Consider the following 20,891-nt stretch of genomic DNA (forward strand, 5'->3'; position numbering starts at 1 on the left):
AATAGGAGCATGTTTTAAACTCTTAAGTGCTGCATGGGGAAGGGCAGGGGGAATCAGAAGCAGGACAGAAGAGACGGTTTAGTGGATGGGTGGAGGATGTGAATGCTTTGGCCTTGTCCTCTGTTATTACTGACAGCTGGCCACTGGAATTTTTTTTATGAGGAAATGTAGCCCTCAGGCTTGGGCTGAAAAAGCTTTCCCACCCCTGGCATTAACAGTTGACTCTGCCCTTGTTCCTAACAGGTACATTTTGGTCTGTCTTGGTAATCAGCGTTGGTGTGGACTGTGGCAGAATAGTCTCCCAACTGCAACCTGTTATCCATAGCTCCCACCTATATTCCATGCTGCCACTTTTCAGCACTGGTCTCACATGAAAGAGAACTTTTGATGTGTGTGGATTGGAAAATGTATACTGCTAGAACAGGTGTGTATCAAAGGAGGACAGCCACCTGCTGAACTCAAGAGAAAGTATTTTTCAAGGAGTTTGAGATTAATGGGATTATTTATCTTTTTAAATTAGTGAGGTGGGATTCACATTTTATTTTAGTTGTGCCATCTTTACCACGTGCTCCTGGCTTGCCCCCTCAATCCCAGTCTCCGCCCCCCCCCCCATTTCTACTGAGTCTTGCATGGAGTTCTATTGCAATATTACTCTTTATATTAACTCTCACAGTTAAATGATTGGCCAGCAATTCCTTTGTTAAGAGACCCTGCTTGTTACTAGCCCAGGATACTGGAGTGATGATGTTTCATCAATGGGAGCTAATGTCTGGCAGATAGAGACTTTTATACTAGAAAGCAATCAGATCTTGGAGAAGTCAGACACCTACTTCTCTAAATAAGTTTGTGTGTGAGAAACAAAAACAGGAGGTAGGGAGAAAGAACAGAGAATTGGATAAGGGCACTCCTGAAGATCTGATGTGGGATAGTGGTGCTACCGTCTTGTAAGAATGTGCATGCCACCTGCCTCCACCTGTGCTCTACATATGTATTTGGAAATAACACAAATAATGCAAAAATGCCACAGGTCACAAGTGTTTTTTCATCTAAAGGTCACTTGACTTGTGGAGCGCAGCCCTTGGAAATTCTCACCACTCCTGGGAGTGGGGAATGGGCAACAATATACTTGAGCGAACTGTGCTCTTTTCCGTTTAATGTGCAACTCACTGTTGTAGTGTAGACAGCTTCTGGGTCATCTTCTATAACTCTGGAGAGGCCAAAGTCTGACACTTTGCAAACAAGATTGCTGTTGACCAGAATGTTGCGTGCTGCTAAGTCCCTGTGCACGTATCCCATATCAGCCAAGTATCTCATTCCAGCAGCAATTCCTCTCAACATCCCCACCAGCTGAATTACTGTAAATTGCCCATCATGTTTCTGAAGTAAAAGAAAGAAGCAGAGAAATGCGTCTTAGAGCAGCTGAGAGGGAAGGATAACAACATTGTTAAAATCCTGGTGCTTTAAGGCCAGGCCTCCCACAGCCCCGTGTCTGCAAATTCCACATGTAATATGTCATTAGTGCCTCCATCTCATGCATGACTTGCCTCCCACAGCCCACATGTAAGACATGAAGTGTCGCTCTGGGCTTCACATGTGCAGTCCGTCAACCCCCACCTCCCACCCTAGCAGCAGATCAATCGTAAGAGAAACCCTATTAGTATATGAATATATATGTGTAAATCCTGATTTTCATTAAACCTTTTCCAAAGGGTAGAGGAATGGGTTACTCCATGAGAGCTATGAATATACTGGTTCTTAGCTTTATGTAAAAATGTATTTTGAGGGCAAGAGTATATATTACATGGCATTTATGCTGGCTTCCATGCTCCTAAAGTGTGAACTACATAATAGGAAAGTAGCTGTTGTGAGTATGGGAAGAAACATTATGATACCAATCATGAGCGCAGCCAGGATTTTTGTTAGGGGTGGCAGAACTGATGTGATTGGTCAGTTAGTTAAGTATTTCTATTGTTTTACTCGCTCTAGGGGAGGACAGCTGCCCCCCCTGCCCCTCTGGCTATGCCCATGATTACCAATATTATACTTGGGGATCCATGCAGCAGATTTAGCTTACTGATGCTAACAGTTATGTACTTTCTTTTTTGGACTTCGTAGTGTTTAGCAAGTTGTCTACCATAAATGGTAAACAGTCACAAAAAGTTGTAAAATCTCTCTTAGGACTGGGGGGAGGGAATGCTTCCTTCATTTCTGAATTACTGCTGCACTTAATTTAAGGACTCTTTCTTTTCTACAATGTTGAAAAGATACAAATATGATTTTGAAGCATGTGTTCCCACAATATGGCTTCAGGTCCCTTTCGATGATGGTAATCAAAACCACAATATCTGTCCCACATTGGATCACTTAGATGGCCAAACATGTTTTCGTTTGATCCCGTCTGGTCTTCTAATTTCTAATCTGATTTTTCAGAGACCATTCAGAGATCTCTTAATGTTTGGTGTGTTCTCATTTTACACTGAAAATGTTTTATTATGCTAAATTGGTAGCATATATATTTTATTTTTGAAGTGCTATGTATGTTTCCCTCTAGCATTCACTCACCCTGAGAAATGCATCCAGAGCTCCATTCTCCATGTATTCTATTACAATCATGACTGGTTTCCCTAAAAAAGAAAGAAGAAAGGGGGCACATTTTGTTTAAAGGAATCATAATCTGAGCAGAGTGGTTCCCTCCACTCCTGATAAAACACATGTTGTTCCTTTGAAGGGCTGAATAGTTGTGGCATGAGTGCTCCTGAAGCTTCTAAAACTGTTACTGAGATCTAAAAGGCCCTTAAATGTCTGTGTGCAGAATATGGTCATGATTCGCAAAAGTTAAACCGTACAAATCAAAATGTCAGTGCGTTCTCCTGACTCCCGCTGTGTGAAGAGAATTCTGGGGAAATGGCACTTCAGATAATACGAAAGAACATAAGAAACCTTATCTTCCTACATGGTATTTGAGGCTAAATGGGACTAGGAAAAATAAATATTCCAAAGTTCTTCATCTTTTCAAAATCCACTGATCTTATTTCTATCTCTCTCTAATGTTGTTGCATAAACTAAGCATTCTCTTAGTTACACATCAGAAGAAAATCTGTTAATCTATGCAGCACATCTCTGTCTTTTGAATTGCTGACTATGAAAACTTTGTAACAATGTATTGCCTTTTAGTATGTTGTCTAAAGGTCAGATCTGGTAGTTAATTACCTCTGGTAACCACCCCTTCTAAATGAACAACGTTGGGGTGATCAAACTGTCCCATGATGCTCGCCTCACAAAGAAAATCCCTTCTTTGCTTTTCAGTGAAGCCTACTTTTAAGGTTTTAATGGCCACAGCAACATCTCTCTTGCCTGGAAGCTTTAGGCGCCCACTGCATACTTCTCCAAACTCTCCTGAAATGGAAAACATGTCATCTGTTAGGAAATCACTGATACAGGACCAGAATTACTTATGTCCAATGCATTTAGATGTCAACTGAACACTCCCACTTAATGTTATACTAGATTTGAATCAAATCAACAAGGGCATAACCCAACCAAGGTTAAATGCCTCCAATCTGCTGTAATTTCAATGGAAAATATTTAAGCACATGGTTGAAATCAAAGAAATATAAAAGAGCTTTGGCAAGATCAGGCCCTAAATGAGCAAATTTTAGCCTATTCTATAGCAACGTGAGGAAGCTATAAAAGCGAAGGACTGTGGTGGCACAATCAGTAGCATAGTACAGACAATAGTATAGCACACAATGGTTGTGCACAACAGGAGTATCATAAACATGTTGGCAGGGAACAGAAGATTATAGTGCCGTCATCAAAATCAACCACTCACAGAACTGAGAACCTTTACTCCACAGTTGAGTGTACCACATTAGCAGAGAAACATGGTAAATCTTTGATGCTGCCTGTTGTCTGTCACACTGATACTTCATATGTTTACTTGATATAAACCATGTATATATTTTTCTGCTTTATCGTCAGGCTGTTGCAACAGTCATTTTCCTCACAGTCTTTGCTAAGTATGATCCATGAATTGAAATATAAATAAGGCAACTACACTTAACACTTCACCACCAACAGGACTGAAATTTCCATATTTGCCTTTCAGTTTGTCAGCAGAGTTCCGAGTTTGTAGTCACAAAATCAATCAGAAAATTAATTTTCCTTTTAAAAAACCAAATTGAATCAGAATTCCACAAGAACAGGAAAGTAAATTGTTGTTTTGTGCTGTCTCAAGCTTATTTAACCACAGACCCTTATCTATTATCTCAGTCAAGTTCTAAACCAGTGAGCACTTGTTGTGAATTAAGGGTTTTATACAACTTTAGTTTTATAAGGTGCTATTGATTTTATTGTCTACAGATGAGCAAGCTCACCCCTGCTTTGTGTTGTTGGACTGGCTCAAAAATGAGCCTTCTCTTAATTTGGGAAATGCCATGGTTAATTTCTGAACCTATCTAAACTTGCTTTTTTTTCAGAGGCAGCCTTTGTATAAGGGGGCTGCTTTGACTTCTGTAAAATCACTGGAATGGATATGGAGAAACGGTGATCCAGTTTTCCTAGAAGCAGGCCTTCAATGCAGCTAACTTGGCATAGCATCCTATGCCCTTTTAAAATGTGGTTCTTTTGGGGAGGGTATTATTTTTATTTTGATTATATATAGTGTAGTTTTATATTTTGATTTTGTTCTGTGAACTGCCCTGAGACCTCTGGGTATAGGTCGGTATATAAATTCAATCAATCAATCAATCAATCAATGGGAACAGTTGTTTTGCCTGGAGGCTCCAGCTCATGCGGGAAGATTATATGCATGGTGAAAATGAAGTTATTGTGTCAGATCTGCTCCACAATGTTATAATAATGCCTTTGCTGAATTTAAGAACTGGGACATGAAGGTTATTACTCACCTCTGTGCCTGCAAATAAGTGCTTACAGTGAAAGCATGTGGTTATGCTGGCACCGAAAGCAGATACTCAAAAACAAGATTGGAGCATCCATTGAATTCCAGTGGGACAGACTGCTGCATGACTTAAGATAATATTCTGGATCAGGAGTGTACATGAATTTAGTTTTAGTTAATGTCATCATTAACATCTTCTAAGGCTGCAGTCTTATACACACTGACATTGCATGTATAGGTTTCATCTGTTTTCACATTAAGTTAAGTGAGTCCACTTCCCCTTTTAAAAAAACAACAAAAAAGAGCTATTATATGTAATTTACAGCACTTGTCACACTGCTGCAGGAGTGATTTAAAGAGGGGGAAAAGAGGACTTAAAAGTACTGCATAAAACAACAGGAAATCAAAGAATGTTTCCTCCAGGAGTCCCAGGTATTTGATATTTTTCTTGCCCATGGATACTTAATTTCACTACATGAACCAGTATAATAATAAAAGTGTCACATATCTTATTAATGCAAACAAATGGAAACAGGTTTCCAGAGCATGAACACCACTGCCTAAGTATGTGGGAAAAAGGAAGAAAAGCAATGTAATGACAGCACAATTACCATCACTCACAAGAGCTAAGATGAGGACTCCTTATAGCAATAAAATACTTTAAAAATGGCACCAATGACATTCCCCAAAGAAAAACTTATTTTGTAAAGCCAGCTTTTAGTTATAACAAACACAAATGTCATTCTTTATATAGACACACACAAGTAAGCCTCTCTTGGAGTTTAATGGAAATATTGATGCAAATATAGCCATCAGGTGTTTAACTCAAATGCACCACCTTCTCTTAACAATGTGTGAGGAGGAATGACATTATTTGCATTTGTAAAACACAATTTTCATTTCATTTTCCTAAAAGGAAATAGAAATACACACACATGTTTTGGACCACTGGACTGGTTATTTATTTATTTTACATTTATGAGCAAATGCAGCTCCAGTGCTTTTAACCACTCTGGTATAGGCAAAAAGCTCCATGCGCAAGATATAATTATTTGCCTGTCATCATGATGTATGAGTTTCAATCCGAGCTAAATGGAAGAATTGTATAAGGAAGCCACAGCGAGCTTACCTGCACCGATCACACGCTCTATTTTAATACAGGAGGCATCTAACTCCTTGGCGAATTGATGGACAGCTCTATTTGGATCCTCGTAGGTTTCAGGGTCAATGTAGGTTTTGGTGCCTGGAAATTTAACTGTAATGATGTAAGAAAGCATGACTGTGATGAAGCAAAGCACTTATTGTGCAGCCAATCCCGGAATTTCATTAAGCAGAGCGCACCCTAGAACAGTGAGGCTCCTGTTGAGCCAGCTAGGTAAGGCAAACGGGTGTTTTTCAGGAAACACCTCCCCATTCCTTACATTTGTGGTCAGCAAGCAACTTTGCAGGATAACCCATCTGAGATGGGGTGAAAGGTGAAAACCCAATTCTTTCTACCCCAGTAGAACCTGCAAGCTCTGCTGCCACAGTCACTATTCACTCCATTAACTGTGGGCTGGCAATTGGGACAGCCAAAAGATGATACGGATTTGGCCCTGGAAGTTCTAGTTCCTGATCCCTACCTTACACTTACATTGTCTTGAGTGAATGGAGTGAATGTTTCTAACAAGTTCATTGTTCTGAGTATCTGTCCTTTATCCACATCCTGTGTTCTGAAAAATATACTGAGACCTCCACCCAACTGAATCTTCCTGAAGAGAGGTAAGTGGCTTGCTGGAGAGGCAGTGGGATACCTCTGTGCCTTCTCACAACCTATTTTCATGCTGCTGGTGTTGGCCTGCTTTTGGTAGGCTTGCCAAGCAAGAGGGGGAAGATACTGTAAGGGCAGAGATCAGAAAGGTGACTATTCTGAGATGAAATATAACCGGTGCCAACCTCTTTTTTCCCCTAACACAAAGTGGCATCACATTTTGAAAGTCTTATGTGTCTCTGACATATAAATGATACACCTTCTTGGGCTCTCTCTTGTTTCGTTTATCCACAAGATTCTATCATATCTTCCCCAACTGTGAGTGTACTGGTGAGTAGGAAAATGTGCAGATCGGTATTGTAGAAAGTGAATGCAATGTTTCCCCACCCTTCGGAATTTCACATTGATCTTCCCGACCAAATGTTGGATAGCCATAAATTGCTGCTCTGAACCCCTTTAGGACAAAGGGTGATATATAAATTTAATTAGTAAATGATAATATAGGGCAAGCGGTGTGTTTATGTTGTTTCTTTTGGACACAGTTACATCTGTAGTTTGAGCACACTGGTTTGTTTGTGGTGGTGGTAGGGAGGTTATGGGGTGAAATACAAGAAGCAGAATGCTCTCTCCTAGACAGTACAATGGCCTAATCACCAAGATATGGGGTTGAGAAAAGAAGTTTTCAGACACAGATTCCATCAATTTTGAGAAAGCTCTTAATGAAATAGTCATGGGCAACATATTCAGCAGGTATCACATGTTTCAAACTGCAGCAGCTATATTATTAAAAATAATGCCATGGGAAAAGAATGCTAGTGATGTGGAGGTCATCCACGGAGCTGAATAGGCATACTGAGGATCTGCAAGAAATTATTTCACATCTTCCCCAGAGGTTACTTTTGCTGCACTGTATTTTTCAATAGGTTTAGTGCTAATCATAATAATAATGGCTCAGCTTCTGGAGCTGATAAGGGCTCATTTTTTATTTACGTCCCCAACCAGAAGGGAAAGAGAGCAGAAAACAATAGGTTAACTGCCTATATTGTGCTCTCAAGCAAGCAGATGGAGAATGAGCCATCTTCTTGTGCTTGCGATAAGGAGCCTGGATTGGAGGTAACCTTGTGAATCGTAAATGGGTCTCTGATGGTACTTTATTCAAGCTGTCATAAAACATTTTGACAGGCCAACACTTTCTTGGCATACCAACGTGAAATAGTGCTCCCTCAGATTCAAAGACATTGTGAAAAGAAAATGGTAGGAGGAAACAAAATGTAAATTGCAATTGGTTGACTAAACTCTTCCATTGTGTTATACCTTTAAAAACATAGCACTTGAGATCATTCAAAGTTGAGGGGGATTGAATGGGAAGACTGGACATTCTATTAAATTCAGTGATCTGAAAGCTAGTTAAAAGGATTGCTGTTTCAGGTTACTGTGAAAATCCAGTCTGATGTTTTAGCATATAAGAAAATTCTCTGTATACCACAGGAACAAAAGGATGCAAAATTGGAAATCGTCAGTGACTTCAAGACTGTGTTTTGTTTCTCCCCAGAAACAATGATCATATCAAATTAAATACTATGCTTTTTATCAAAAGGCTCTAAAAATGTAGTCAAGTAAAGATGAAAATCATAAGACTTTCGGGTTGGCTTCATGGTTGGTAATCTTTTCTGACAGACTGTAAGCTTCCCTAGATATTGGATAACTAGATTTCTTGAAAGGGATACAATGAAGGAATGAAGTGTTATTTTCAATTTCAGTTTCTGACTATTAATACTAGGCTGTTAACCTATTTACATTTTCTTTCCCTAAAACATATCATCTAAAAATAGTGCATGCTGGGGAAAAGCATTCTCCAGCTAGCACTTTCACTTTCCCTGTAGACACATGTAAAGGGGAAAAAACGCTTAATTTCATTTATTTCTCAGACATCATTCGGTAGGGAATATTGAAAAGACTTTAAAGTATTTTAAGGATATGAAGAGCCTCACTACAACTAAAATAAGATGGTGTTACTAAGATTCTAATCCTTCAGAGGAGCTTCATTTCAACAGTGGGATATTTGCAAATGCTTCATTTTTAAAACAACAACATGCACTCAGAACGTGATAAACCTGATTGCTATTACTATTTTCCATTTATTAGGTAAAGTGCCCTGCAAGGCTTGAATGAGGCAGGAATGGTTTCAATCCGTAGTTTAATGAAGTGATTTAAGTATTGACATATCTAGACTTAGAGAGAATGAATGAACTCAGGCTGATCAAGTTTTATGAAAGGAGGAAAGGTGAAAGAGAAAACTTGATGTGACTTTGACTTGAGTCTCTGGATAGCATCACCAAATACTAAACACTAAGGAACCACCAGAACAGCACTTATTTGGCTACTATTTTCAATGCTGTTTCATTTACTCCCGAGTATTAAAATCTATGTTAGCAACAAATACCACATAGTAATAAACAGAACACTGACAACCAGCCACTTTGTTACATTAAAACTACTCTGGTGATATGATGGCAAAAAAATGCTAAAATATCTCCACTTTCATCTACAAGGCAAAAAATAACTCCTAAACTTATTGATAAGAAAATTATAAATCAGAAAGGTTGTATTTAGACCTCACAATAACTTTCCCTTGAGTGTATTGAATGACTTTCTTGTTGAATTGTAGAATGACCCTGTATTCATCCAGATGTTATTATCAGCCACTCTGATTCTTAATTTACTATTTACTATTTCCCTTGATGAATCAGTCATTTTACTATTTACTATTTACTATTTCCCTTGATGAATCAGTCATTTGCTTCAGGAAGCACCAGTGCAAAACATGAATTCATAGCACCCAGGTTGTAAGGGAAGTATTATGAATCTAACTGTAAAAAAAATGGCCTACCACTAACTACAAGCTGAGATCCATTTCTTCAGAAAATATGCATGGTCTTATCATGGCTGGTCTTCAAGTGGTTGCTAAATACCAAGTTTTATTCAGAGTGGCCCTATTCAAATTAATGGAGCAAATTTACTCATGTTCATTAATTTCAACTGGTCTACTGTGAGTAAGACTTTGCCAAATTCTGTGTTTGGGTGATTTAAATGTGTTGTGCTTTTTCAATGCATTATTGTTTCTCTTTTCTTACTTGGGAGGTATTTTTGTTGTTGTAGGCATTTTGTTGCTTTTGTAGTTATTGCAGTTTGTGTGTTTTTAAATTGTTTTGTAAGGGCAGTGTGCCCTGAGTATTATTATTATTATTATTATTATTATTATTATTATTATTATTATCATCATCATCATCACCACCACCACCACCACCACCACCATATTTTATACTGCTTTTCTAAACTGCTTTGTGAGAGCAGGATACTCTGAAAGACAGGTTGCAAATCTTTTAAAGAATTACATTGCAACATAAAAAAGAAGAGTAAAGACCAAAAGGCAGCAACTCAACATCTAGACAACCAAAGGGATTTTTCAGGCCCTTTATTTCTACTGCACTGCTGAAAGTCAGGGAACCCTCTCAAGGAGCATTCAAAGCAATGGAAGAGGCTCTAGTGGAAAGTTAAAATCACCATACGCCTAGTACACACGCTGGGGGAGATTGTTGGGCTGTATCTGAAATATTAATTAGATGTACCGTATTTTTCGCCCTATAGGACGCACTTTTTCCCCTCCAAAAATGAAGGGGAAATGTGTGTGCGTCCAGTGTGAGAGCCAGTGTGGTGTAGTGGTTAAGAGCGGTAGTCTCCTAATCTGGGGAACCGGGTTCGCGTCTCCGCTCCTCCACATGCAGCTGCTGGGTGACCTTGGGCCAGTCACACTTCTTTGAAGTCTCTCAGCCCCACTCACCCCACAGAGTGTTTGTTGTGGGGGAGGAAGGGAACGGAGAATGTGAGCCGCTTTGAGACTCCTTAAAGGGAGTGAAAGGCGGGATATCAAATCCAAACTCTTCTTCTTCTTCTTCTTCCTATGGGGCAAATGCAGGCTTTCGCTGAAGCCTGGAGAGCGAGAGGGGTCGGTGCACACCGACCCCTCTCGCTCTCCAGGCTTCAGGAGAGCCGCAGCGCCAGTCCCACAAGGTCGGGGGACAGCGGGGAGGCGGAACGCCGCCATCCCGCTGTCTCCCGATGTGGTTTGGAGGCTGACGGCGGGGAGACGTGTGCTTCTCCCGGCCGCCAGCCCCGCAAGCTCCGGGGACAGCTGGGAGGCGCACCTGATCTGCAGGCGGGCGGCGGGGAGAAGAGCGCTTCTCCCCGCTGCCGGCCCCACAAGCACCTGGGGGTGAAATAATTTTTTTTTCTTTATTTCCCCCCCAAAAAACTTGGTGCGTCCTATGGGCTGGTGCGTCCTATGGGGCGAAAAATACGGTACCCACAGGAACGATTTTTTGGATGAAGCCTAAAATATTAATTTGTGTATCATAACTCTAGATGCTCCACAGAAATTCATGACTTTACTTTATCAATCATACAAATAGCTTGCCTCTTTATAGAGGAAATTCTTGATTAGAGTGAATAATCTACGCAATGTATGAACCAGTACCACAATGGTGGCTACACACTGTTAATAAATCTTGCATCTTTTTTCCATTTAATGTGAAGGGAACAAATTTAAGACTTATTTTCACAAGTGAACAGCTTCTTTGGAGGCGCAATGGCAGTGGAGCCTGTCAAGTTCTGCAAGGGCAGCACAGAGACAGATGAGGGAGCTAGCAGAGACTGTCATCCCATGGACTGGGCAGATGAAGGCAGGCAGGTGGTGGTTGGAGGAGGACAGAGGTTGGTGGGGCAGTGTCCCATTACCCTGAAAGGACCAGCCTCCACTGCACAATGGAAAAATAAAAGTTTAATTTTTACCAAGTCATGTTTGAATAACCTATATCACTCAGTCTAATTTGCACTGCTCAATCTATTTGTTAATTAAGTAACCAGATTTAAAAAGGAGATTTGAATTGATTTAAATTGAAAGGCAACATGCAATCAATTTTCATTGAATCGCCACCAGAAAGCATCAGAAATCGCTGTGGGAACTGATGGACAACCCAAAAGAAAACAAAAGTACGTTGGAACTTTTGGTGTGTATTTCAAAATTATTCTCCCCTCCTAAATGTATGCTATAATTCTTCAATCAATTACACATTCTGATTGCAGAACAATGTAATTCATCAACAACTAGATTTTATATGCAGACAATCATTTGGGATCTGATCATACCCGAAATATTGTTATGGGAGGAAAGACTTTACTGAGCAGACAAAGGTGACTACAAGATGTTTCTGCTGAAATGTAAGTGATGTTATCAACAGAGATCAACTTTAACAGGATCTAGGCAGCTCTGAGTTACTAAGCATAGCAGCTGGAGAGCAATTATGATATTACACACAACTATTTCTGATCCTCTTCTATGTAATGCTGATTTTATTAGGGTTTTTTTTAAAAAAATATATATCGATAAAACTCAAGATTGCACTGACATACTAATTGGTTGATTGGCCTATTTTCTTCACCGGTTATTCTAAGTTCTATAAGTATTATGTTGGCTAATCACTGAGACAAATTTAGAAATATAGTTTTTACTGAATTGCCTTAAGCTTTGGGCAACAGATGAATCCTAACTTTCCTGCACAAATAATAAAAATAAATCAAATAGCTATTGGGCCAACAGCAATCAATCACAGTATCTCAGAGGGAACCATTAGGATATTATGAAACACTTATTCAAAAGCAACCAAAGGAAAAATGTGGATTGGAGACAACTATATATCATCCAAATGTACAGCAATAAAATCTGCCATGTGAACAGTGTTGATTTTATTCTATGTACTTTTGGAAGAGGTCATACTTCTTTTACAGTTTTTAACTTCACACTTGCCGTTTACACAGCATTTTAAAATTTATTATAGCTGTTCCTCTGCAAGAATGTTGTTTTTGTATTGTGTCTATTCTATTACTGCCAGTCCCAATGCATTATAATTGGCCTGGAAATTCTTGGGGGAAATAACAGCAAAACACTTACAATGAAAGTAAAGTTCTTCATCTCCTTCTTGATCAGCTTTGCTATAGCCACAGTGCCTGTAAAAAAAAGAGAAGGGCATTTTCACAAAAATAATATATAACTACAGGTTGATTTTCCCCTTCCCCCATTGTGAAAACTAGATATGAAATGGATATAAGAGGACGTATAAATGCAAAATCCTATGTTTTAAACTCATCCTTAATTACAACCCATATACTGCTATGGCTCACACAAAAATTTGTTGGAAAGTGTGCATGTATGGGGAGTGGTGCATTTCAGTAACCACTTAGTGAATTTGCTTTCTGATCCATAGGTGAAAAGTACTTCAGCACACACATTAAGAATTGTTCATTCCACACAGCAACCCACCCAATGCATTCCTTTTCAAATATCTAGAGGGCTGTCACATGAAAGATGGAGCAAGCTTGTTTTCTCCTGCTCCTGAGGCTAGGACCAATACCAATGGCTTCAAGTTACAAGAAAGGAGATTCTAATGAAACATCAGGATGAACTTTCTCAGGGTAAGAGCTGTTCTGACAATTGAATGGACTCCTTTGGAAGGTAGTAGACTCTCTTTGGAGGTTTTAAACAGAAGATGTAGGGGCATCTGTCCTGGATGCTTTAGTTGAGATTCCTGCGTTGCAGGGGATTGGAATAGATATCTACAATTCTATTATTTCCTACACTTTTTCATGTATGTCAAAGGTGTTTTGGTCCCCAAAGGTTAGGGTTAGGCCCTTGGGATCTTGGCCTTTGTCACGAATATTACAGAAGAGTCAATGAACAAATTCAAATAACCAATCACTCTAGTTGCTTAAGTTCATGGAATGTCCCTGTCATGTTTTTGTGAAATAGCTATCAATAAAACAAAGCTTTTAGCCAAACCATGCTTTGAGTGGAAAATATTTCAATATTTAAGTTGAAAACCCTACAGATGCCAATGCATGGCCCAAGAAAAATTTCTTAAAATATAATTCATATAAACTAGCTATTAACAACTCTCTTAATATCCATAAGCAGTACCTTCGTCCAATGATGAAGCCAAAAACCATGAAGACCAGAATGATAGTGCCTGCCACAGCTACCACAGCTATGATTATAACAGGATTCTGTTCACTGGAGACAGCAGTGGCTGCCAACAAGAAAAAGAAGAGAAAAAATGTTAAAGATGAATCCAATATGCCTTTCTGAAACAGATTCTGGCACAATTCTACAACTTTAGAGACTATTGTGGGTATACAGGTCATCTCTTTTTTAACCCCAAAAGGCAGGATAGACATTTTATGTCTTAGCTACAATCAGGTCTGCTGTATTATCCTGACAAAGGTCCTGAGTCTAACTACAGTTTGACAGGCACAGAAATTCAACATGTGCAGTTTTGCCCTCACTACATGTCTATATTAGGAAAAGGTGCCTACTGGGTTTTTCCAAGCCATGCGGCTGTTAAAGACACACAAGGATATCTTTGGGGGGTGGGGTGGGGAAGCAGCAATCTCAGCATGGGATAGGAGAATATTGAAATATTTATGAAGGTTGATAGTTACAGATGAAAGCTGCAATCCTATACACAATAACACAACAAAAAGTCCTGCTGAACTTTCTTTTTAACCGACACACATAGGTTTGCATTATTAGGCTGTAATCATATTCACCAGCGAATAAGTCCCACTGAACTAAACAGACTTGATTTATGAAAGACATGCAGAGGATTGTACAGTTACAAGTATTTCAAAACTGCACTAAACAATTATGGATTTAGATATATTTCCATCACCTTTAATACGGTAACTTCCATTAGCAATCGCTGTGGATTAAATAAACTCAGAATAGGCACAGATATCTCAAAGCCCAGAGTCAGTGCCTGGAGACGGTTTATGAGGTAGGGGTGGTTATGCCCATTGCAGAGCCTGCCCAATGTGCCTGTGGAGAATGCTGCCGGTGCAGATCTACTAGTGCCGATGACTAGAATTACATTCTAAAATAGAGTGTTCTGAGAGTGGGACTAGGTAAAGGTAAAGGGACCCCTGACCATTAGGTCCAGTCATGACCGACTCTGGGGTTGCAGCGCTCATCTCACTTTATTGGCTGAGGGAGCCGGTGTACAGCTTTTGGGTCATGTGGCCAGCATGACTAAGCCGCTTCTGGCGAACCAGAGCAGCGCACAGAAACACTGTTTACCTTCCCGCCGGAGTGGTACCTATTTATTTACTTGCACTTTGACGTGCTTTCGAACTGCTAGGTTGGCAGGAGCAGGGACCGAGGAACGGGAGCTCACCCTGTCGCAGGGATGCAAACTGCTGACCTTCTGATTGGCAAGTCCTAGGCTCTGTGGTTTAACCCACAGCGCTACCCGCATCCCCTGAGAGTGGGACTAGGGCAGCCTTAAATCCATTTGCTCCAAAAGCCCCTATGTTTCCTCAAGGGACTCCATGATTGGGCCTGTTATCTACTTCATTCTGGAGCTGTCTTAATTCCTCAAATGGTTTTAGAGGATGATTATTATTATTATTTTAGAAGAACCACTTGAGAGGGAGGAAAATGTGTTGTTCCCCGTTACTTCCTGTCCCTGGCAAGGTGGCAGGCTTGAGAAATGTCACATTGTCTCACTACTTCACTCCCGCTAAGAATTGTTACATATTAATAAAAGTAATAAAAGCAATAGCAATGAGTGTATGTTTTACAAACTCTCACGTGTTAGCAACTTTTTCTAAAACTGACAATGATTCAGACTTTTCACTTGTTTTCTTCTGATTCACAAAAGAATGGTCCATACTGAAGTTACATAAATAAGATCTGAAAACTGCATGAAGATCTCCAGTATCAGTAAATTATTTACTACGCTAAACTCCAATAACAAGAGTTCTGGCCCCAGAAGCAATGTCACTTATGTCAGAAAAAGAAAAAAAACCCTTAAGAAGCATGAGTCATAGGGAGACAATAGCTAACTAGGAACAAAGAGGTGAGAAGTTTAATATTAACTTTTTGTGTGTGTTAAATAAATAAACCCTCCAGACAATGAATTATTGTGTATTATGTATACTTTAAAAAATAAATAACGTTGCTTTATATGAACATCTGGTTAGACATGTAGTCTGGAGAGAAGCCGAACTGGATAGTTTTGATGTGGAATAGTCTCCCTTTTTTGATTATATAAATAGGGAGATTCATAGAAATACTCCTCCCATGACTCATTCCTCATTGCGGTTGGGCTATATAGACTCATCTTAAAAACTTGGCTATATGTAACAATATCTCTGTAATTAGATTTTTTTTACACTGAATATGTTATTGTATTGCCCATATGTTTATGATAAATCAATAAAAATTAAAATAAATAAATCTCCAATCCATGCAGTTTTCCAGTGGAGAATTCAAAGCATAAGTCCACTCTGTTCTTGTGGCATAGTTTTCAGGGTTTGGGGGTGACTATGAGTTGAAAGTTGAGAGGTATAACTAATCTGGGTCTCACCTGCAGCCAGCCTGACATCTAATTACAGACTTGAGACTTCAGGTGAGAGGCAGAAAACAAGTGGCACTGATGTGCTATCAAGAAAGAAATGAGGGGTCCACAAATTCAGATGCACATTAAAATAAGACATATACATACTCAACCAGGGGCTGTTTTCACAGGGCAACTGTTGTCTCCCCAAGTACCATTCCAACCTTTCTTACCAAGACACAGTGTTTTCATTTATATTGTTACTCTTAATTGGCATAAGATATAATTAAAGTTTTACACTTGACATACATCAAACAAGCTTGCTTCCCAAGGAAAAAGAAAACAAGTGAAGTAAAAAGGGAAAAGAAATATGAAGGAGGAAAGTGTCATAATGTAATGTTAATAAAAATATTTTTAAAAAAGAAGATGCAATTAATTTTTACCTGTGGCTTCCTCTAGTGTAGCAACATCTAGCCTAGGGCTATAATTTCCATAGCCAGCAGCAGTAAACGCACGAATCTGGAAAACATAAACTGTTCCTGGTTTCAGATTATTCACCGATACAGAGGTGGCTCTGGTTTTCACTGTTGAGTAAGTTCTCTCCCTTTGGTCCTGGAAAAGCAAAGATAAATGACTGGATAGTATTTAAACCAGAGATTTCAAATTTGCTCCATTACACCAATGGCTATATAACAGCCCCTGGTCCTGGCACTTTATTGCAATTTGCTACAAAGAGCATCTCTTCCCAGCCACTCCCAAGACTATCCATGGTGCTCGCTTTGCTTATGTGGTCACAACCGGGGGGGGGGGGGGAGAGAGAGAGAGAGAAAATAAAGAAATAAATGGATTCCCCTGCTCTTCATTTCTTTATTCCTGCCCACCCAGTTTGTTTTTTGGCAGCTCAGCTTTTGGAGGAAGCCACCAGGGCTCATACTTCCCTCTCAAAGCCCAAGGCCTTACTTACTGTGCTCTGGGAATGTCATTGCCTTTTTGTATTTCATTGTATGATGCTTTAGTTTCTGTTGGCTGATCATCAGTTGGCTCAAATAGTGTATTAAGTCAGGTTTTAAGTAACACAGCAAGCTATATCTCCATGCAATTTATTTATTTATTTCCCACCACCTTGCCCTGGACCTCTGAAAATGGGCTATTTTATTGTTCCTTCATATAATTTTTTACTTTTATTTAGGCAGATAAAGAGTAAGTCATTCTGCATGACCCTGCTGTGTCTTCTGGGTGAAGATTCAATGTGGAAAAGGAGGTCCTCTGACTGTAACAGCCATGAGCTACAGGAGATATGTGTGTGTGCACTGCTTTGCAAGGGACAAAGAATATCAGTTTGGAACAAAACAAAAAAAATAAGTTGAGTTTTAATAGTGAGTGAAAATTATTTTATGCTGCTTGTGAATGGTTTTGGTTGCATTGTTTTACTGGGCTTTCCTCCTATCAATATTAATGCTTTAAATTCTTTGTTTATGTTTTATGTTTTATTTATTTTTAAAACTATCCACCTAGAGGGCATATTGGAAGATCTATAAAAGTTACAAATAAATAATAAAGAAGAGCTCTATGGGTGGACAACTGTGCACACATGTGAATCTGCATGTTTGCTATAACTAGTGAACTGCTGGTAAGAGCATTCAACTTCCATGTGTATATACACATGGAAAAACCTAAGCTTGGGTTAAACCATAAATTACCTGAACCTATTATAGGATGGAGCCCATTTGGAAGTTTCTCTGTGCAAGCTTCACTAGAGCACTTCTCAGCTCCTACTTTCCATTAATTTCAGTGGGGCTCACAGAGAGCTTTGCATGGACAGGCGGAGTCCCCCCAACCCCAGGTAACCCCTGTTCGGAATAATGACTCAAAATAACGTGCTATGGGATTAATTTTTTTTGGTTAGGGATTGTAGGGGAAGAAAAAAAAAGCTGAAAAACATCTTCATGTATGCGACAACGACCGCAAGAGTTCTAATAGCACAAGGATGGAAGACTGAAGAAACCCCAACTAAAGAATCATGGCAAGAAAAATTGATGGACTATGCAGAATGGCAAAACTGACATATAAGCTACGGGACAAGGATAACTGTGACTTTAAAGATGAATGGGAACCCTTTACAAAGTATTTGAAGACGCAACAAAGCGAACTGGACTCCTTGGCTGGCTTTGAATAAGTATTCACAAAAATTTTATTGATAATAATCAGCTAAATAGTTTGAGGATCTATACAACTGTGTAACATGCAGAAAACAGCATTCTCAGAGAAATCAAAGACTGGAACTGAGGGAAGCCGGGGGGTGGGGGTGGGTGGGTTTTGTGGGGGGAGGGAGGAAAAATGGGGGGGGGATAAGGATGATATGTTTGTGGATAATATTTTTTGTTTTAATTTTGAATTTAAAAAGTTTTTTTAAAAAATTGGCCACAACTTTATTAAGTTTCAGATGTAGAGAGACCTTGGTTCATGCACTGGGCGTTTATCCTTCCCAATCCCCAGCCGGGGATCTGGGAGACATCAGGGTTATCCAGTATGTGTGGGGATTGGGCTGACTCTGGAGAACATATGTTCAAGCAGAGAGCCCGCCCCCCGTTTTGCCACCTTTGGAGGGGAGAGCAATGACAACCTCTTGGTGTATGGCCAATGCCTCCCCTCAAGACCCCTTTAATGGGGAACCCTGGGATCACCGCCGCCAAGGGGAGTGTGGGTCACTGCTCCACGCCCCCCCCCCTTTAGGAAGATAGACTAAAGGATTCCGCCCAAGGCCTGAAACTGCCAAAGTTCTGACGTTTTGCTACGGGAAAGGCGAAACCTGCCAATGCAGGAAAATTCCTTTCCGGCCCTTCAACAGTGACCCTGACGTAGAAGTCTGCATACCTGTGGAAAATAAGTTAACCTGCAAAAGAAGACTTAACTGAGGGAGGGCAGGGTGGGAGAAGCTCTTAAGCCAACTGATGCTTTGCAGGTAAGATTCGCCTTCTGTTGTGTGGGCTGGGTGGTCCCTCAGCTTACCTGGCCGATCCCCTGGCAACGCCTCCCCAGGCAGGATTGGGCGATTGGCTGAGGTAAGTGGAGACCTCCAGGTATCCAGCCTGGGGAGGATGAAGCCAGCCTGAATTACTGGGAGCCACACTGGGATCCAGGGGGCTGCGAGCGACCATGCAAAAGGCATTTGATGTGGGGAGCGGTCATTGCCATGAGTTGTGCCTAAAGTAATCAAAGAGCGATCACACTTTGCTTTGTCACTATTTGACCAGCACGTTCACATGAAAACTTCAGCCATTTCTACACTAGCGCTTGAAATCGGTTTAACAGTTATCCTCTGAAATAAATCCTGGGAATTGTAGTTTGTGGTAGGGTAGGAATCACTGGTAGAAAATTCTCAGAACATCACCAAACTACAACTCCCGGGATTATTCTATGGCAACATGGTATAGAACTGATACAGGTATTTTGTGTAGATCTCCTCTCAAGGAAAGACATGCGTATTTGTTGGGGGGGGGGAATGTTTCCTATTTAAACACTAATTTTATCTTATGAAGTATTTTAAATACAAACGATTACAAAACTAATTATTTGCTGGAGTATTTTCTTATATTAACAGATGATGACAACAGAAGCCTGGCCTTTAAACCACAGAGATTTGCCAGATTTTAATTATAGTTTAGCACAAAGTGAGTTAAAATATGTTTTTGTGTGTGCAGGTTTAAGAAAAGAATTATTTTAATTAATCAATTATTTCTAAAATAGGGAAAAAAGGAAGGGGCGGAAAGGAAAGTGCTAATTTGTGAAAAACAATATATCATGACTTTAGATGTGAACATATTTTATATCTAAAAAGATGACTTCACTAAAAAAAACAAACCTTGAAGTTTCCGTGAACTGTACAGCTTCCTGAGCTTACAAACTGGGCCAGAAACCTCTGATTTGGAGACATAACGGATTTCCACACTTCCATTTCTACTTGTCAAAACTGTATTAAAACACTTTAAATAGCATTTGCCACTTTATTTAAGACCTGAAAAGATTTGCTATTCTACTGTATGTGAGATACAAACTGCTAGAGCAATTCAATGCTACCAAGTAAAACTGCCTGCTAGATATTACTGTGGTACAAAAGAAAAAAGAAAAAAAGAAATCCCAACAAAAATGGAGGAGTAATAAAAAGATTTTTATCAGAAAACAGTTACAAAATATGTTTTTATTTACGTGTATAGTCTAACTGGAAATGTTTAGTTTTTTAAAACTTTAAACTAGTGACATACTGTGAAGGGGTGATTTTGTTAACTTGTGATACCTGTGTGTATTATATTTTCACCAAGTTTGTTTTTTCAAAATTAAAAAAGGTTTGTTGACCTTTTTGTGCTATGTGATATTTTATGAGCTACATTTTTTTTAGTGAGTTGATATTATGACAATACAGACTGTGTTTGTATTCTTTTGCTTTGGTAGAAATAGAAATATATAAAAATAATGTAATGAATTCTAATGGCAATTATAAATAAATTATATATCTCATATATTTATATTAGATTTTGATCTCATTCTCTTTATTATGACAGTAGATATACTATATATCACTGGGAAATCATTCTAACACATGTATGCTCACAATGAGATTTATAAAAAAAAGCTTGGGATCCTGAAAGCACTGAGAGCTAAAAGCTGGCAAATGTAATTGAGGAAAATAATTTATTCCATTCAAATTGGAAGGAAAGTAGAAAAGCTAGGCAGATCATCAGATCCAATTTTTCCAAGAAACCCCACCAAGGCCAGCATTTATGCTGATAATAAATTT

The 20,891-nt window shown here is 39.4% G+C and overlaps 1 protein-coding gene across 3 annotated transcripts in view; it reads right to left on the reverse strand.

Moving 5' to 3' along the window:
* EPHA7 (EPH receptor A7) overlaps window positions 1-20,891 on the reverse strand; it is a 169,725-nt gene that overhangs the window by 14,199 nt on the left and 134,635 nt on the right. For 2 of the 3 annotated variants that reach the window (XM_081856913.1, XM_081856915.1), the window contains exons 7-13: window positions 16,540-16,708; window positions 13,681-13,789; window positions 12,658-12,713; window positions 6,030-6,155; window positions 3,211-3,396; window positions 2,563-2,624; window positions 1,168-1,377 (exon numbers count right to left, since the gene is read on the reverse strand). In XM_081856913.1, the coding sequence (XP_081713039.1) occupies window positions 1,168-1,377; window positions 2,563-2,624; window positions 3,211-3,396; window positions 6,030-6,155; window positions 12,658-12,713; window positions 13,681-13,789; window positions 16,540-16,708 (918 nt within the window). The remainder of the gene's footprint in view (window positions 1-1,167; window positions 1,378-2,562; window positions 2,625-3,210; window positions 3,397-6,029; window positions 6,156-12,657; window positions 12,714-13,680; window positions 13,790-16,539; window positions 16,709-20,891) is intronic. The other variant, XM_081856914.1, reaches the window with a different exon arrangement.

The sequence above is a fragment of the Podarcis erhardii genome, assembly GCF_964252035.2.
Source record: "Podarcis erhardii genome assembly, chromosome: 3".
In the NCBI taxonomy this organism is placed as follows: domain Eukaryota; kingdom Metazoa; phylum Chordata; class Lepidosauria; order Squamata; family Lacertidae; genus Podarcis; species Podarcis erhardii.